General features: G+C 39.2%; 1 protein-coding gene across 1 annotated transcript in view; it reads right to left on the minus strand.

Annotated features, from left to right (window-relative positions):
* Window positions 1–19,430, minus strand: part of LOC121330000 (gephyrin-like) — a 287,319-nt gene extending 267,889 nt beyond the window's left edge. The window contains exon 1 of the mRNA XM_041276184.1: window positions 19,327–19,430. Within this exon, the coding sequence (XP_041132118.1) occupies window positions 19,327–19,390 (64 nt within the window). The 5' untranslated portion in view covers window positions 19,391–19,430. The remainder of the gene's footprint in view (window positions 1–19,326) is intronic.
* Window positions 19,431–20,458: the final 1,028 nt, after the last annotated feature.

Here is a 20,458-nt window from a genome sequence, read left to right on the forward strand (position 1 = left end):
ATATGGATTCTGAGTGCTGCCATTTGGCCACTCGCTGGCGCCCGCACATTTTCAAAGTGCATGGTTGCAGCATTGGCTCCACTCAATATGCAGGGTATTCAAATCCTAAACTATCTGGACAAGGCGCAAACAAAAAAGGTCATAGATCATGTGGCGACGTTGGGGCTCAATACATCAGCAGAAGAGCAACTTCGTACCGTCTCAGTCCAGTGTTCAGTCATTGGAGACCACACTCTCTCTATTCAGAGAGGACGCTCTCCTACAGGTCAAACTATATCAAAAGGTTGTTAGGGCTGATGGCAGCCGGCTCGAGAATCCTTCCACTAGGACTGCTGAGAATGTGCCAGCTTCAAGCCTGGGTGAATACGCTCAAGGTGCACTAGGTCCGAGATCGGTACCAGCTGGTGCGAGTGACCAGACAATGCCAGAAGACACTGGACTGGTGGCTCCATCCCGGTAATCTGTGCCTCGGATCCCCTCACAGAAGGGAAGTGATCACTACAGACGCCTCCAGTCTGGGCTGGGGAGTGGTCTGGAATGGGAGAGGAATAAGAGGTCAGTGGAAGAGACATTGGCAACAAGCGCACATAAATGTGCAAGAGCTGGTGAGTCTGGCGTTATTGCATTTTCGCCAGCAATTAGCGCACAAACGTGCTGGTCCGGACAGACAACACCACAGTGGTAGCCTACATAAATCACCAAGGCGGCCTGCGCTCATCGGGCCTTCACCATGCAGCGCACAGACTCCTGTCCTGGACGCACAGAAACTTGCGTTCCATCAGTGCAGTTCACCTCCCTGGCGTGGACAACAAGGCAGCTGACCTCCTGTCCAGAGGAGCGCCAGTGGTGGAACAGATTTGGAAGAGGTTTTGGTCGGCATGAGTCGACCTCTTCGCCACAGGTGACTCCACTCATTGCCCCCTATGGTTCTCCATGGAGAGACTGGGGTCCCCTGGGAGTAGATGCGCTACCTCACCCCCTGCCACAGGGGCTCTTGAATGCGTTCCCTCCGCTACCATTAATATTCCTGACACTAGAGAGGATCAGTGTGGAGAGAGCACAGGTTCTGCCGGTTGCACCCAGATGGCCGAGACGCCCCTGGTTTGCTCTCCTCTAGGATCAGCCGTGGCAGCTCCCACTGTGCAAGGACCTCCTGAGCCAAGCGGAGGGGCTATTATGGCACCCGAACCCAGCCCAGCTCCAACTCTGGGTCTGGCCATTGAACGGAGCCGTTAATTCAGACGAGGTTAGCCAGATGCAGTAGTAGAAACACTACAGTCTGCTAGGGCGCCGAGCACTAGAGCCCAGTAATCATATAAATGGAAAGTTTTCCAAGACTGGTGCCTTGCCCGATTGAGATGATATTAACCTGTTTGACGCAGGAAAATCACCGTCCACTTTGAAGGTATACCTGGCAGCAATATCAGTGTGCCATGACGAAACTGACTCTGTGTCCCCTGAAGCACATTTCCTGGCAGTGCAATTTCTTAAAGGGGCTCGGAGGCATCGTCCTCCCATGAAAAGTATGGTCCCCAAGTGGGATCTAGAACTGGTACTGCAAGCCCTTATGGGTTCCCCATTTGAGCCCATGGCGTCAGCATAACTGCTCCCTGTTTCATTAAAAGTGGCATTTTTAATAGCTATTACATCTTCATGAGCTGTCCATCGATCACACATGTATGGCTTTCACTGGAAGTGACTCGCGGGTAACATTAAGAACAAATCCATCCTTTTTGCCAAAGGTGGTATCTTCATTCCATATTAACCATTATCAGTGGTTATAGAAACTTTCAGACCTCCTCCGCACGAGTCAGAGGATGACTGTAGACAACACACACTATGCCCAGTTCGTGCTCTGCACTGTTATTTGGATAAGAGAGCGTCCTGGAAACAGTCCAACCAACTGTTTGTCTGCTACGGGTCCCGCTCTAGAGGTCAGGCCCTATCGAAGCAGCGTCTAACGCACTGCGTGACAGATGTGATACGCTTGGCACATGAAGAGACAGATTCCCCATTACCGGGGGACAGGCAACTTCATGGGCTTTCCTTCATGGCGCCTCCTTAGATGAGTTATGCAATGTTGCAACATGGACAGGTAGTCAGATATTTGTGAGTTTTAACCACCTTGATGTGACAAACCGAACAAGACCATCTCTGGCCTCTAGAGTTTTGCAGGCAGCATGCCCTTAGGCGTCATGTGGGCTCTGAGGCTATTGCCGCAAGGCTGTACTGTCGTTAATCTGGAGCCACGACACCTTTGGTACAGCTTTCCCATTCGGTAATGGTTGTCATTTGAATTGACAGGGAACGTTAGGTTATTACAATATCCGTAGTTCACCGAAAGAGAATGACAACCATTACCCTTCGACGTAGTGTCCCCAGCTTACCTCCGATTTCGAAAGAAAATGGCGATATGCTACTGTGAGGACGTCCCTCTTCAGCAAGAGCTAGGCGGGACTTCCCCCTCAGAGCAGGGCCCTGATTTGCTCAGATAGGGCCCTGATTTGCTCAGAGATTGACGGTCAGAGAGGCTCTTTCCCATTCCGTAATGGTTGTCACTCTCTTTCAGGGAACCAGGGTTATGGTAATAACCTAACATTAATTAATGTGCATTAGTTGATTAACCGGTAGATTCATCCATACACATTTCTTTTAAAATGCTTTTTTCTTCTTCTTCAATATAACGATCTTATATTGCCCATCCTGCATGTACCACCAAAAATGACCATTGTGTGCAATGCTAAACAAACTGTGGACTATAAATAAAGAGACAGAAACCCCTGTGCCAAATCTACATTTAACCCCATAATAAATTTAGCTGATGAGTGTTTTCTAGTGTCTAAGACAATTAATCCGAATTGGAAATAAGACAGGTACCAAAAGATGATGTACGAGACACACAGAGACATGCTGAGATGGAGAGGTCTGCGCATCTAATTGCAAGAGAACTGGGTTTCCTTACAATTAAATTGCAATTTGTGAGTAGTACACAACATCTGTGCTGGTAGGAAGGCAACATCCAAGCACAGTATAAAATCAGCAGAGTGCTTCAGAAGTCCTAAAAATAGCAGCGATGATTTACAGTCATCACAGAGTTTCAATGAAGATCCTGAGTCAGCTCAAAACAAATTACACCAAAAGATGAGCAATTTATTACAGTATTTTGTACACTCCTCACAAAAAAACCTTAGTAATAGCCAGCAACAATTCAATTACCAGATATGCTGGAAAGCCAACATAACTGTGTTGACTATTGTACCAAAACTAACTAAAATTGCTAACATTTCTGCACACTTAACATTATGAAACAACCATATTTAAACTGTGTTATGATGTAAATAGCAACATTGCATGCAATCATGGTTTGTAATAACTTATATCTGTACAGAGTTATATACAGACTAGCAGTGCCCAAGATGTGGCCTTCATCAGCCAGGACTAATCCATAAGTTGCTTACAATGACCTAGATTCTAAATTCCCACAAGAATGTGTGCTAAGAAATGCTCAGGACAAGTTCCCAAACAATTGGATGAGCAATTCTATAAATACACATTTTACACACTAAATGACGTACATCCTCCATGTCCTTACCTTATCCCCCACCCACTGTACAGAGCAGACGAGGAGACTATTAGGGCTGAGGATTTTACATTATGTATTGCACAAAAAAATAAAAAAATGATTTCTTCACCTTTTTGCAACGTGAAATCTAGAGAAGTTCTATATTTCCATAAATGTAATTTGCTGCTTTGTAAACTAAATCACTAGAAACTTCAACAGGAAAAAAGAGGTATGCATTTTTAAAACATGCTGTAAAATCAATGTTCTTACATTTTATAGCTTTATTGACATTACTACTTGTCCTAATTTTTTGTGCCAAGAATTTATTTATTTATTTTTTAATCTAATTTATTATACAAATACGCTAAAAAGAATGCTAAAGATAAACTGCTGCATCCTCTGCCGTTGATCACATGGTCTGATTGAAGCAAGACCACTGGAGCGAGTTTGCACTACAACACAGGAAGTGATCAGCTACCAGGAAGCAGCTGTAGTATTGTCTTTGGGTTGATTTGATCAAGCTAATGCATACCCTGCCACCACTAGATGTTTCAGAGCACTTTACATCACTGGGGAATCATCCTGGGTTGCGCCAACCATCATCCTTAGTTCTTGGGATAACCTCTAAAAATAAATGATGCAATCTCAATTTCCCTGATGCTGTAAAATGCTCTAGAAAATCCAGATGTTGCTTATCCCAGTAGAAGCTGATCAAATCAACCCCTAAAGTACAAATTAGATACTCAAATGGCCTATTACTTGCCACTTATTGTGAACTGGTCTGCGATTTCAGTCTTACAGGTCTGAGATAAGGTAAAGCAGTGGATGTCAATGCATGGGATAATCCACCAGCAGTTAATTCAAGAGCATATTTCATTTCTGATGAGTAATGAATACAGATTTAAGCCAGGGGGGGAAAAACCATCAGCTCATACATCTACTGTATCACCAATAATAACCTGAGGAAGTACAGTAGTTCATCAAAAACTTTCTGCTACCTTTAAAGCAAATCAGATGTATTTGAGCAACAGGCCAATTACTTTACAGAGTTTCATACTGCTTAACATGGTATTTGTCGACAGCTAAATGAAAGTTACAAAAAATCAGAAGCGTGAAATAACAGCTCTCATCGTTTACAAATTACAGCCTTCATAATCACGCATATGCCTTATTATCGCAGGGTATTTTGAGTGTTCTACATTACAGCTGCAGTAAAAAAAAATGTAAAAAAATAAAAATACTATGTTTTAATTCTAGTTGTGCATCACCAAATAGTTTAATCTTCATAACCCTATGAGGAGTTAGCACTAGTGCTGGCACAACACTGGCTATGGGGAGTGACAGGCAAGGTTCCCTGTACACACCTCTCGGGTCATACAATTTTAGCAATCGGCATTAAAAAAAAAAAAAAAAAAAAAAAAAACGATGGGGGAGCTTTTTGTTAAAATAACAACAATACAGGGATATTTATTCTCCATCGAAAGAACGCTCACATATTTATAAACCAAGAAAATAAACAATTCAGCATCACTTCTGCAAGGGTATGAATAATTTATTGCATTTGCTGGCAATGTCCGTAATATTCCATTTTGGATCATTCCATATGAAATCAAATCACCAAAAACCTTGAGTTCCTTTGATTTGGATAAAAATGTCTATGTATGTTTGCCTTTTACAGCTCCTCAACGTTGACCCATTTTGGACCCCCTTTTATAATTTTATAATTGACACAGAAAGGTAGTTTTGGAGTCGTTTTAAAGCTCTTGGATAACACCATCTTCTCATTCTGTGGGAGGTTCCGTGAAGTGCAAGATAAAAAAAGTTGTGTGATCCTGTGACCTTTGACCTCACTCAAGTGAAATCGCACAACCTTGGATTTTTGTCAGTGTTTGACAGATTGTACCCTAGACCATTATATACATTTCCTGCAAGTTTCATTTTGTGTCTGCCATTATTTGAGGCACAGCACAGAGTTGAATGCAGGGTGTCAGGTCAATCTTCTAAGTGAAGCAATTGGACACCTAATACAACTAAACAAAAATATTTACTTGTAATAGAGTACACTCATCTGTTAAATTGAAGCTGCAGTGAACTGGTGCAGCTGCAACATATTCATGTTAATGAATTAACCAATTTGGTCTATTAACAGATGTGACTAAAGTGTAACACGGGTGAATTAAATACAGATCAATAATGAAATGTGCCCTTTATAAAGTGAAAAACAAGAAAATCCAACTATAACAACTCAACTAAGGTGTGTCCTTAAACCTGGTATTCTTCCAAAAAACATGTATACATTATACTTATCAGCAGGGATCCTAGTTTTCCCACAATAAAAAAATGAAATTCTCCAATAAAAAAAAAGTAAAATCCATGTTATTCTGTGAGTAAAATAAGAGAGCTAAAAATTAGTTTTCCCTACCATATTATAAGACATGCAAACAGTGCTATTGGGTAACAGTTAAGCCAGGAAGTATTTATTTTTATTCTTGTTATACTTGTTATGGCCCTTTATGTTATACTTTAGTTTATAACTTGAATAATTCTTGAACTGTAACCTTGTATTACAGTGTAACACATGCAAGTTCCTTTGGATAAATGTGTCTGCTAAAGAAATAAATAAAATTTAAATGTTTACACTTTCAAATTATAAGCAAGTTACAAGCTTACCAGCATCATTAATCAGTAAAACAAACAAACATATTTTTTACTTCTAATAATCCAAATAGTTCCCTATTGTAAAAAAAAAAAAAAAAAAAAAATATATATATATATATATATATATATATATATATATATATATATATATATATATATATATATATATATATATATATATATATATATATATATATATTCATGTTAGTTCAACTCCGAGTTAGTTTTCATCGTCCGGACGGCTATCATTAAAATAGAGTTGCAGCATTCCAGCTTCCATTGGTCTCTTTGGAACGGCACCACCTCCCTAATGTGCTTGCTGAAAAAATCTCAAACACCCGGTTGATCCACTTTATACAGAGGCTTGTCCGCTTTTACACACATTTAAACAAAATCTGAAAAAACAGTTTCACAATGTTCTTTGGCGCTGAAATGATCCAAACACAGTGGTCCGTTTCAGTGTTTTCAATGACCCTGCTGTTTCGGCCTTATCTCGTTTACTTTTCCTTGCTTTCAATTTATGTTTAGCGCTTTCCATGTGTTCTATAATGGTCTGCCTATGAGTGTAATCTACAGCCTTGCTGCATGAAGTACAAAACAGCACATTACCATCGACGTGAAATTCACCCTTGCCAAACTCATTGACCCGATCTTCAGGGGTGTGTGACAGAGAGTGAATGAATCCTAGTCAACAATCTCCCTCCCGATGTGTGAGGGAGTTGACAGGAACAGTGTGCCACGTACTGGATGGTTTGGCAGTTCATTCCAGAGTCAGTCGGAAACCAGCCATCCAGGAAGGGGGCAGAGTCACAATGCCAGAAGTCATCGCCCTAATGTGGTATGCAATGTGTCAGTCCAGGATTGGAGGATATGTGATTGAACTAGCTATCGTAGGGGGTGTGACTATGGGTATTTCAGGGTATTTTCTGTTTCTTGTTATGGTTACTGAAAGGACCCATAAGGAAAGGGAAGTGAAAACAGATTGTGGGTGTTTAGTTTGTTTGTCTGTCTAACTGTTACTGTTTGTTCTTGTTAGACGGCTAATAGATACTGGGAGCTGTCACTACAGGCCAGCAGAAGCCCAGACTACACTGCATTGCTGCACCACTACTGCTGTCTTTCACCACACCTGCGCAAGAGCACACACTGTCTGGAGAAGTGGCCGTGTCCGTGGTGAGTGTTATTGTATTATTATTTCGCGACTGAACCCTGTGGTTTATTACTGGCGATACACATTGCTGTGTAAAGCCAGCATTATTATGTAACGATGCCAAACAGTGTTAAGGAAAATTATAGAACTGCTTGGACTGTGAACTTTGTTGTCTGTTGTTGTTTGGAGCACTGCATCACCTACACACCTGCGCACTACTAACCACTTTGCCACAGGGTGATTTTTTAATGTTTTGGCATCTTTCAACCGCTCTGAATACTGAAGTAAACTGAACGAGAATACAGGAAGCAGTTTTATTAGACAGGTATGTTTATGTAAAATTAAGCAAAGTTGCCTGTGTTAATGTTTATATATTATACATGTATTGATTTGGTTATTATCAAATAAACAAAAAAAAGCCTTGTATGTTTTTTGCCCCTCCCCACGTGTAAAACAAAAACATCTCCAAACACACACAAAATCTGCGTTTTTCCATGCTATCATAGAAAATCTGTGTTTTTTGTGTTATTCCACAGCAAACGGATTCCTAGGATCCCTGCTTATCAGTTTAATATTCCTGACATTAAATGTTAGTAGCTACAATTCTTGCAGTTTTGCAGAATATTTGACATTGAAGACAATTTATTGCATAGATGGCAAGTACTTCCAATTACTTTCTTGGCGTTAAAGACATCAAAGCATGCTGTGACCCATTTGCAAAGCATTGTGGAGTGTGCCACACTAAAGGTTGCACCTTAAAGAAGCAGATCAAGGACCACCTTGTGTTTCCACACAAACAGAAGTGGAAGATCAAGGAACAATCAAGGAGTAGGCTCAGGCATATCAAGAGATGATGACCCAGCTGTTGGAAAATTTTAATTCAAATATCAGTTGTCAACAAGTTCATATTTTGACAGCTGTCCCAATGTCTTGGTCCACAAGGAGGACTGCTGGTGAGTTTGGTGCTACCTAGCACATGTCCAGGACAGCCAAGACTTTACAGGAAGAGAACAGGGGGAGAACACTAACACAGAAGATTGCTCAAATGGTAAAATTGTTCTATAAGAAGATGTTAGTTGACTCATGGCCGGAAAGAAAGATTTTGTTTCTGTGCAGAAGAGAATTGGGAAGGTGGGAGCACCAGCAAAAATGGTTCGTTCTCTGCAATCTTTCAGAGGCAAGTGGTTTCTTCAAATTACAGCATCCTGACATTAAGATTGGCTTCTCCAAATTTGCAGAGCTGAAACCAAAGGAGTGTGTATTGGCAGGCAGTAGCAATACACATGCTGTGTGTGTCTGCACAACACACCAGAATGTAAAGCTGATGTTCATTTGTTCTAAGCTTCCACAACTGAGTGCCAGTGCTTTTGAATCACTAATTGGCATTGCTTATCTTATCTCATGTGTTCCCCACCTAAAGTCAACTGCCACTTAGGAAAGCCATCTCCAAAGTCTTCATCGGCATGATTTAATCGCAAAGATGCAGATTGCCTATTATCAACAGCTGAGAGATGAACTCCTTCAAGAAAATGAATTCCTAGTTGTTGGTGATTTTGTAGAAAACTTCACTTCCATCATGCAAGATGTTGCACAATCACGCCATTGGAACAACTCTCAGGCAACCATACATTCTTCTGTTTGCTACTGGCGACAAAAAGATGGGAATTCTCAGCACATGTTGCAATATCAGAATGTGTGACTCATGACACAGTCGCTGTTTATCTCTTTCAAAAGCATCTTTTGAGGTTCTTGGAGCAGAAGTTTGGGAGCCGCCTGAGAAAAATCTATTACTTCTCTGATGGGTGTGCAGGGCAATATAAGAACTGTAAAAATGTCCTCAACATTTGCAAGCACTTGGAAGATTTTGGCATGAAAGCAGAGTGGAACTTCTTTGCAACATCTCATGGCAAAGGACCCTGTAGTGGTATAGGAGGAACCATTAAACAAATGCCAGTAAGCCAGTTTGCAGCGTCCATACCAGATCCAGACTCCAAACCCATTGTACAGGTTTGCAAAAGACAACATTCCTGCTCTTGAAGTAGGAATACTTCACGATAGCACAATGGCAAGCTGAGCAAGACTTTCTGGAGCAACGATTCCTCAAGGTAGTGCCTGGTACATGGCATCTCCACTTCTTTCAACCAGTTTCCAAAGCAAAAGTCCTTGTACGAGAGTTCTCCAAGTCAACAAAACAAAGGGAAGAATCAATCAGTCGAAGAGGATGTCCTACCATTTGGTCACGTGAAAGGATATGTTACTGTTCAGTATGACAGTCACTGGTGGCTCGGGCTGGTGGTGTCTGCTGATCAGAAGAAATGGGCGGCTGAAATTAACTTCCTGCACCCAAATGGACCGGCATGATCATTCTGTTTCCCACACTGTCCAGATCACTTCATTGTAGACATGGGGGATGTGCTGACATCAGTGTATCCAACAACTGCAACAGGAAGGACATACACCCTGATAAACAAGGAGAGGGCTAAACACAGTGGCTATGAACGAAAGGGGCAACTTAAGCATAGGTGAGTGGTAAATTGTACTGCATACTGAAATATAAGGAAAGAGACCTGAAAATGAAATATCTACATTTCCACCACTTCTAACAATATGTTTTCTTTTCCAGGCTCAGTGATTCATTGGATTTGAACAATGGTAACTACATGTCTTGGAGAAGCATCATGTAAAATACCAAACACTTGTTGACACAAGAACCACCGGTGGGGACAAAACTAAACGCGCACATTTCAGTCTTCTGTTGTTCTCAGTTTAAAATAACTGTGACTTACATGAACCAATGTCTCAGTTAAAACACTTAAGTTAAGGGGGTCTATTCAATTGATCTAAACGTTTGCTCTTAATACCGCTGTCCATTATACATCTGAGATGAAAAACATGTCTTGATATTTTAATAGGGGTTTTGTCTGTTAGTGTAAAATGCATACAATCTTGCTTAGGATTACTTTACAACAATATAAGTTAAATGTTGGCCATAGAATTAACACAGTGTCAGGCTTCTGTTTGTCATGTACACAGTAATATGGGATATGTACAGATTTTTATTTCAAATCCACCATTGCAGAACAAAAGGCACTACATCAATAGCGTTACTGAGCAGTCTGTGTGAAGAACTCAGAACAAGTAACTGTTGTAAAGTCGTTCTGCCTAGTGATAATTTGTGAATCCGAAAATAGAAGTGCTTGGACTAACAGTACAGTGGTGATCACTCAACAATGCACTTTTGACAGACACCTTTGCAGAAATTTGTTTTTTGGGGGTAGAATTTATACATTTCACACCTAGTCATTCTGCTTATTAAATTGCTTATTAAAAAACTTGAAATACAGTGGCGTTATCTATGCACACATACTGATATATACTAACTTGCTAGCCCATAAATGCCCTCCTGTGCATTTACAACATTAATGTTCTGTGAATACTTCCTCCTATAGTTCTATGTTGAATACACAGTAGCCATATTTTCTATAACCATTGACATATACTTCCAAGGTTATAACTCATATTCACTCCTTGACTAGTTATTGCGCAATCACTCCTTGTAGCCTACTGCTCATTACATAGGATTAAAAATAACAACAACCAAGCAGCACAGCAGGTTATATAGAAAGTGAGGAGCAGGCATGTGCAATGCCAGATACTGGTTCACTGTACTTTTGAATGCTTTTTTATTTATTTTAAAAGGAACAACTCTTTTATATATATTTTTTTCAATAAGGAAAACCTTCTTAAGTTTCCTTATTTTAAAAGCTTTCAACAAAGCTGTTTTGCATAATATTCCATTTGTCTTACCAAATCTTCAACAAGCCAAGGGGAATGCATTCAAGAATTTGTTGTTTTCAATTAATATTTTTCCATGCATCTCAAAACAAATGGAGTTTGTTACATGTGTTGTACACCACCAGTCTATATTAATTTGCATAAAATCCCCAAAAGGCAGGCCGTATCCTGTCTATAGAGGCAGAAAAATAAATGAGTGGAGACTCTCCATGAAGCACAACAAGTTTTAATTTATTTGTACATTTTATTTTACCTGCCATAAAATACAAAAATGAAGTACTCTGGAATAGCTATTAAACATTAAAGCTGCAAGGTCCTATTCGATTACTGGGGTTGAGCTCTTCACAGCAAGGAGGTGCTGACACCCAGTTCAGGGGGCAATGGGGTTGATTGGGCTAATCTGCCATTCCAATTGAAACAATGAACTAAACAGCTACTGGAGTCTGAGACGATTGCTGTCAGCTTCCTTAGCCTCTGTGGAGAGCAGCAATCATCACACATTTAAGCAGCCGCTTCTTCAATGGTTTCACTTGGAAATTCTGCTGTGCCCAATGCACTGGCTGGCTTCACTGATACACACATCTGTATCAGGCTGTGAAAGAGATTGAATGATACTTGGTGTTAGATCTCCCTCCCTGTCTGAAAGGGTACTAGATAAAGTGAGCAGAGTACCCTGGACTAAAAGGCATGACACTTTATTCCCGTAAGCAGGTGGAAGTTGCTGGCTAGAAAAGGGACTGAGCTACAGCACCCAAACTCAACTGCGTGGCATCCGCGGATTGGAGAAGCAGATGCGCTCGTTAACCAAGGGTTCATGAGCGAGGGTATAAAACAGGGGCGTAGCAAAGTAATCTGTTCCTCTGTAAATGGTTGGATTTGACCTTGAAGGAATATCGTGTAATACTGAAAACCGTGGGTGTTTGTTTGTGTTTGTTAGTGTCGGCTGTAACTGTTATTTGTCTCAATAGACTAGCAGTAACACGATCCGGAGCTGTAGCTAAAGCAAGCATCAACCCGGACATCACTTTCACCCCAGCATTTCACAGAGAACTGTAAATTGCACTACTAGCATGTAATATCAATGAACTGTCTTGTGTTTAGTGTTTAGTGCTTGTGTATGTAAAATCTGGACTTTTGGTTGCGGGTCAAAAATGATTGGTGACACACACCACTGTATCACTCCAACATTTATTATTTACTGCTGTTTGCCTTCGGGCTCTGGACATTATCATTCATTAAATAAAACACCTTTGCACCTGAAAGCACTGCACTCACTTGTATTCACTCACCACTTTGCCACAGGGACACTGATTGATTTCTTACATTATAGTAAAAGTAAAAGACTTTGTGTGACACAACACACCCCCAACTCATATACACTAACACATAGTTCAGCATCAGAAAATGCTTTTGGAGAAAGCAAAACAGCTACCCTATTTCAAATTCGGAAAAAAACAGAACTCTTCAGAATGTACCCTGAAGCCAAAACTTAACTAATTTATTTGAAGTCAGGGTAGTCGAAGTGCTGCTGCTATTCCAAATATTTACAGTAACAGCATGACCAATGAGGACCAGTCAGTCAACAATAAAAAAAGCATGCTGGTAATTTACTATCGGCCTTGGGCAAATCAGAGAAACTCTATCTATACATGTTTCAGGATCATTAAAATATGAGACACCTCCTTTTTAGAATTCACAAATTCATTTTCAAAAGACTTCACTGGAGTATCAGTGCATTTCACTGTCATTTAAATAAATCATATCAACTAAAAGTGTTCTAGAGTGAAATACTTTTTTCTTAATGAACTGTACAGAGTGATCACACTATTCCAATTCGGTTGCTAAGCAGATGTTGAGGTTGATCTAATGAAACCAATTCTGCAATTTAGGTTTATACATACTTTCTTTACTTCAGGAACTTAGTTATTCAGACATAAATTCGTGGAATAACCTATTTTAAAAGGCAGTTAGCTGGTCAATATGCGGTCGATTTAAAAAAAAAAAAAAATATATATATATATATATATATATATATACATATACACACACACACACACACATATATATACACCTTCATTACACATGACTGGGAATTCAGGAAGCTGTTAAAGGACCAGTCTAATTAAACATACATCTAAAATGTTACAGTAAAGCAGCAATTTTTTTTTTGTTTTAATCTAAATGTAGATGCCATTTCATAGCTGTGATTCCTGTCTTTCTGATAGATTTACAACTTTTGAAGTCCTCCCACGCAACCTCAGGTATTTTATCTACTCTGCCTCTTTCTTTCTGCTAGAACTTTTTTTCGCTGCTAAAATATAATAAGCCTTCCCCAGATTCCTTTCTTTTTTCATGTTCTGTCTGTTGAGTGTTTCACTTTGCTGAAGGGCGGGGGCTTGCATTGGTAGCCTACCGTTTTATCAAATGGAAACAGCCTTGCAAGAGGACAAACTAGACTTGCTGGCTGTACAGATTCTCTGATCCAGCTCTTATAAGCAATGTGGCACGGTTAGGAACAATCCTTAACTCTTTCAGAGCCATGACCATACATGTAGGTTTGGACAAATAAGCAAAATATCCAGCCAGGAAAGCACTTATTTGTCGACATTGTAAGGTGCTTGAATTGTTATGGGGAACATGCTACTCAGACTGCTGCCTCTAACCTTGCTAAAGGGGCTAAAACCAATTCCAAAATGTTTTTCCAATATTACAACAGTAAGAGAACATTCAAAGAGGAGGTTAAATGTCTAAGCGACACAAATGGCAAAATCATAGATGAAGAGAAAAAACAGCAAATATATTAAATGATTACTTTTCACAAGTTTTTACAAAGGAGGATACGGACATGCACCACATGTCAAACAGTTCCTATCCAGTTTTAAATAACTTTAGCATAACTGAGGTAGAAGTGTTGAAGGGACTAGGAGCTCTTAAAATAAACAAATCCCCTTGGCCGGATGAGTTCCTCCCAATAGTACTCAAATAAATGAAAGAAGTTATTTACAAAACGGTAACCATTAGATCATGCAACAGTCTCTTGACACATGATGTTGTACTTAAAGACTGGAAAATTGCAAACGTAATACCGATCTACAAAAAGGGAAACAAAACTGAACCAGGTAACTACAGACCAATAAGCCTGACTTCTATTATATGTAAACTTACGGAAACTATAATAAGATCCAAAATGGAAAATTACCTATATGGTAACAGGGTCCTGGGAGACAGTCAACATGGTTTTAGGAAAGGGAGATCGTGTCTAACTAACTTGCTTGATTTTTTTGAGGATGCAACATCGATAATGGATAATTGCAAAGCATATGACATGGTTTATTTAGATTTCCAGAAAACTTTTGACAAAGTCCCACATAAAAGATTAATTCTCAATCTGAACGCAGTAGTGATTCAAGGAAACACATGCACATGGATTAGGGAGTGGTTAACATGTAGAAAACAAAGTACTGTTTAGAGGAGAAACCTCAGAATGGAGTGTGGTAATGAGTGGAGTACCACAGGGATCAGTATTAGGTCCTCTGCTATTCCTAATCTACATTAGTGATTTAGATTCTGGTATAGTAAGCAAACTTGTTAAATTTGCAGACGACACAAAAATAGGAGGAGTGGCAAACACTGTTGCAGCAGCAAAGGTCATTCAAAATGATCTAGACAAGATTCAGAACTGGGCAGACACATGGCAAATGGCATTTAATAGAGTAAAGTACAAGGTACTGCATGCAGGAAATAAAAATGTGCATTATAAATATCATATGGGAGATACTGATATTAAAGAAGGACTCTATGAAAAAGACCTAGGAGTTTTTGTTGACTCAGAAATGTCTTCATCTACACAATGTGGGGAAGCTATAAAAAAGGCCAACAAGATGCTCGGATACATTGTGAAAAGTGGAATTTAAATCAAGGGAAGTAATGTTAAAACTGTACAATGCACTAGTAAGACCTCATCTTGAATATTGTGTGCAGTTCTGGTCACCTCGCTATAAAAAAGATATTGCTGCTCTAGAAAGAGTGCAAAGAAGAGCGACCAGAATTATTCCGGGCTTAAAAGGCATATCATATGCAGACAAGCTAAAAGAATTGAATCTGTTCAGTCTTGAACAAAGAAGACTACGTGGCGACCTAATTCAAGCATTCAAAATTCTAAAAGGTATTGACAGTGTTGACCCAAGGGACTTTTTCAGCCTGAAAAAAGAAACAAGGACCAGGGGTCACAAATGTGGATTAGACAAAGAGGCATTGAGAACAGAAAATAGGAGGCACTTTTTTACACAGAATCGTGAGGGTCTGGAATCAACTCCCCAGTAAAGTTGTTGAAGCTGACACCCTGGGATCCTTCAAGAAGCTGCTTGATGAGATTCTGGGATTAATAAGCTACTAACAACCAAACGAGCAAGATGGGCCGAACGGCCTCCTCTCATTTGTAAATTCTTATTTCATTCTTATGTTCTTATGTTCTTAACTGCTTATGGAAAGTTAAACGTGGAAATCTCTTGCAAAGTCTGTTCTCTGTAGAGAGACCAGTACAGTCAAATACATTGTGAAACATCAGCAATTCTGCAGCCCATCATGATATATTATATATATCAATACATAAATTACCAGAAAAAGACCTGGGTACTCCGGGATCCTTTTATCATGTCTACTTGGTGATATTAAAAATGTCTGTGGATGAGGTGAAACAAAAGATAGCGCAGGGTTTATATCATGGAGTGGACAGCAGTTTGAGAGGTAAATCAGAAGCGTGGAATTCTAGTGGAAATAATGAACCTGTGACTGGATTCGATGCTTGTAAAATCACAACCATAAAACTGGTACATCTCTGCGAAAGCACAGGTGTAGCTCCCTTTCAACTTGTGGCATGAAAGGAATAGACAGGTATTTTACAGAATAGTAAGTAGAGATATGTTACAATGTTAAAATATACCCAGACCACTAGAGGAAGCTACCACACTGTATATCCCATTGTATAAAATCAATCTGTGGAGAATGAGATATTTGTGTGTGAATGTGAGAGAGCCAGTTGACACAGGGCAAACACTTGCAGGTTCAGGTCGGGTTGCAGGTCTTATTAAAGCGGGTCGGGTCGCGGGTAAGTAGACGATGTTGCAGCGGGTTGTGGGTTTAGGTTAGGTCCTGTAGTAGCAGGTCCGGGTCGGATGCTGGTCCTGGTTTCTGTACACCCTATTCACAGTCTTATGGCAGTTTTTTTTTTTTTTTTTTTTTTTTTTTTTTGTGTGTGTATCCACCCTGGTGTGTTATGCAAAGAATGGAGCTGATGTGGCTTTGGACAGCTTCCACTAACGTGACTGGCACTTTCAGAGTCAAGTCAAATAGAGACGCCTATATTATGCTTCCTTTTCTTAACATATTTAACATGAAACTAGTTTTGACATTTATTCTCAGAAATGCTGGTACATGACATTTTTCTACATTGGATTAAAACATGAGGTTGTGTATTATTCAGAAACTCACAGGAGGAGCATATTGCTTCGATTACCCACTGCAGTAATGGTACGGTGTTAGAATACAGCATTAAGTATATAATACTTGGCTGTATGCAACCTTAAGAGGACTTTCTACACCTACAAACAGCCACATGCAATACTGTTCAAAAACCATGTTACAAAGATGCAATGCATTCAACCTAAAACACATAAATGATATGTTTTATTAAGGAACTCATGGTTATGCTAAATGTCTAATTAGGGATATCACACTTTGTGCAACACTAAACACAAAATATCAATATGATTATATTAATATATACAAAAAACAGGCCTATCTTCCATATTTTAAAAATCCCTTTCTTAAATGTATAGTGTTAAGGTGTAAATACAGTACTTTGATCATTTTTTATTTACAACTCAACATAAGTTAAAATGAGTATTTCATCCATTAAAGGCATGTTATTACCATAATGGTATATATATATATATTATATTATAGAATATATATATATATATATTGAAGATGATAAATGGATCATGTAAAATTAAAACGTAGAATAAATCAGATTCCTGGGATTCCCATGATCCCCTTAGATAATTACAAAGGTCACAAGAGACCACAACTGATGCGATGAAATTGGCTCAGCCACAACCCTGTAAAATTCTGCCAATTTACATAAGATACACGTGTACTCATTCAGAATATAAAGCGTCCTACAGATGGAGATTTTATTTTTATTTTTTTAAAGCAGGGTGTTGCACCAGGAAGCACATACACTCATGTAATCTGCCTTTCACACTTTGTCAGCCTCTGTTTCTCATCAATACTGATCTGCCTGCATGAAATGGCAATGTATTGCAGACCAATCAAGATCAGCTTCTATAATATTTGAAAGATGTGAAACGTTGCTCCGTGCTCAAAATATAAGGGAATGGAAAACACCTCTCTTTGCTTAATGTTATTTATACAATAAATTCCTTAATAAATACATAAATACATGATACATACATAAATAAAACACGTTTTCAGCGGCTGATATGTGAACAATACGATGTACAATACGATATTCCAGGCTCGGTTTCAGCACCAAAGGCTAAGAACAGCTCCGTCTATTCAGAGCAGGGGGGGTGTGCTTGGGGGTTCCCTTGCATATTTCCTTATCAGCCGTATTTTAAAACAGCTGCACCGCACTATTCGCTCCAGCTTTTACATACAAAACCCGTGAACGAAATAAAATTCCAACAGCTGATACCCAAACAGGAAAAAGTCGTACAACCAAGGCTATATATATATATATATATATATATATATATATATATATATATATATATAATATATACAGCGTCTCTCATAGTGGACCACCCTCACAAAGCGCCTTTCGCGCAGTGTTCTACGATCATTGTTCTATTATTTAATTGTGTGTGTGTGTGTGTGTGTGTGTGTGTGTGTGTGTGTATATATATATATATATATATATATATATATATATATATATATATATATATATATATATATATATATATATATATATATATACAGGGAATCAAACACTTCACAAATAAATTAGCCCGATATCTTTCAGAGCATATGTAGTTCCCTTTTACTCCATATCTATAAAGCACATCAATACCTCTACTCAAAACCTGCCAGCGGATTACGATCGTATATTCTCCTACATACAGGAGACCCGTATTCTGTTCAATCACAATAAACCCCATTATGAATACTAATATGGCAATGAATATTGAAGCATAAAATAACGATTACAATGCAGTCATACTTGCTTTTTTATCTTATTGTATCGTATTGATTACGCAGATCTCAATTTATCATTATGAACCTGCTTAGTGATAAATGCTAAGCTGAGCAAACAATATACTGCACAGAACAGATAATGAACGGCAATCTCTTGCACATCACTACATGTTTTCCCCCAAACCAGATGTCACAAATCGTAAATACATCAGCATTAACATTGGTTATGAGTGGTGCCCTGTTAAAATCACTTTTTTTTTCGTTTTGAACAGAACAATCGTGTGGATGACATTTCATTGTAACTATTCAATTTTTTATGGCGATTTTAAAAAAAGAAGAAAAAGTCACCACATGATTAATTGGTAACATACAGTATTCCTGTCCATTTAAAATAGAACGCAACAAATGATACAGTATTCAGCATATGCATGCAAGCGTGTATAGCTCATTTTTTTCATTCAAAATGACATTTCCACGAATTGACATGTACTTTTAATACGACATATGAATAATTAATTTTTGACGCTGGGGTTTTTTGCATTGCTACATTCAAGATACAGCTTTACAAAATAAACGTTTAATACATAATTATAGATAATATATATTTAGCAGAAAAGGCGTCTCGGCCCAGCTGTACTGAACTGACAGCTTTAAATCACCTCCGACTGCAAGGGGCAGGCTACAGTGCAGAGTACAGCAACGGCACGAGCAACAGACTTAAGAACCAAGACCCCTAAACACACACACACACACACACACACACACACACACACACACACACACACACACACACACACACACACACACACACACACACACACACACACACACACACACACGCACGCTGCAGCGGCGCTGGAGAGCACGGACAGCGGCTGCAGCTTCACCCAGCTTGCTTCACATGCTGAAACCTTAAGGTAGAAAGCGTATTTGGATTTACCTGTGAGGACTCCTACTCGAATTTGGTAGTCGTGGTTTGTTAAAATCATCCCTTCAGACGCCATATTTACCAGCGCTCTCACCGCACTGAGAAGCAGGCAGCGCGGAGTGACGAGCTCATCGAACTCGGGGAGGGAAGAAAAGTAGGGGAGAGCAGGTGATCGTCGAGGGACTTGGAACAGAGATGAAGTGGGAGATGCCAGTATAAATCACATATGGCTATGCATCTGAGTGTCTTTATATTATTAAAAGTTTTAGTAATGTAAGAGGCCTTCCAGTATTTCAAATATAGTTGCATTTACACAAACATACATATTACCATAATGTCACTTATTAAGCACACGAATACCTGACTAGATACCTAAATGCAGTATATTTTAAAAATGTATTTATTTTACAACAGATTTTTTTTTTTTGTTTGTTTCTTGAATTAAAAAACCAAGAATACAGGCACAAAAGGTTTTTTTTTCTTTTCTTTTTTTTTTTTTTTAAAGGTTTAGGCTTTTAAACACTTGCCACATGTTGCACACTTTTGCAAAACTAGGCTGTCCTTCAAATGACTGATTATTTTCTCATGCCAGTGGAATATATCAAATGTAATATATGAAAGCTGCATCTTCCTGCTGCAAGTCAGTTTAAGTCATGATGGTCAAGACAATAGATTTCATAGAGGGCTGATGCCAGGTGCTTGGGTGGCTGGTGCCTCCATACACAACACTGCAGAATTAAATCATCAGAAGTGAATGATGACTCTGTGGGTCCGACTTAAACAGATTTTCAACCACATCCTCCCTGAAGGAGGTAGTGGAGGCAAATTATATACCCCCCACCACCCCCCTGACCAATTTCATAGCTAATTAAATAAATGCTGTGTGCACTATGAGCCATTGCGCTCCCTGGCATTTCCAGTAATGTGTGCCTCATATTGAAAGGTACAGATGTTTTATTGTAATTCAACAAGGTCTGGAGACTCATTAAAATGTCTTAACTTTTTTGAAAGAGAAGTTGCAAGTTCTATAGCTAAACCTTCTATTGTGTTTTCTGTTCCAGTTCACTGGTATGTACACCACCTCTTTCAGCCAAACTTTCAATTTAGATGGCTTACCAAAAGAGTTTCAATAGAGACATTCATG

The sequence above is a fragment of the Polyodon spathula genome, chromosome 17 (genome assembly GCF_017654505.1).
Source record: "Polyodon spathula isolate WHYD16114869_AA chromosome 17, ASM1765450v1, whole genome shotgun sequence".
NCBI lineage: Eukaryota > Metazoa > Chordata > Actinopteri > Acipenseriformes > Polyodontidae > Polyodon > Polyodon spathula.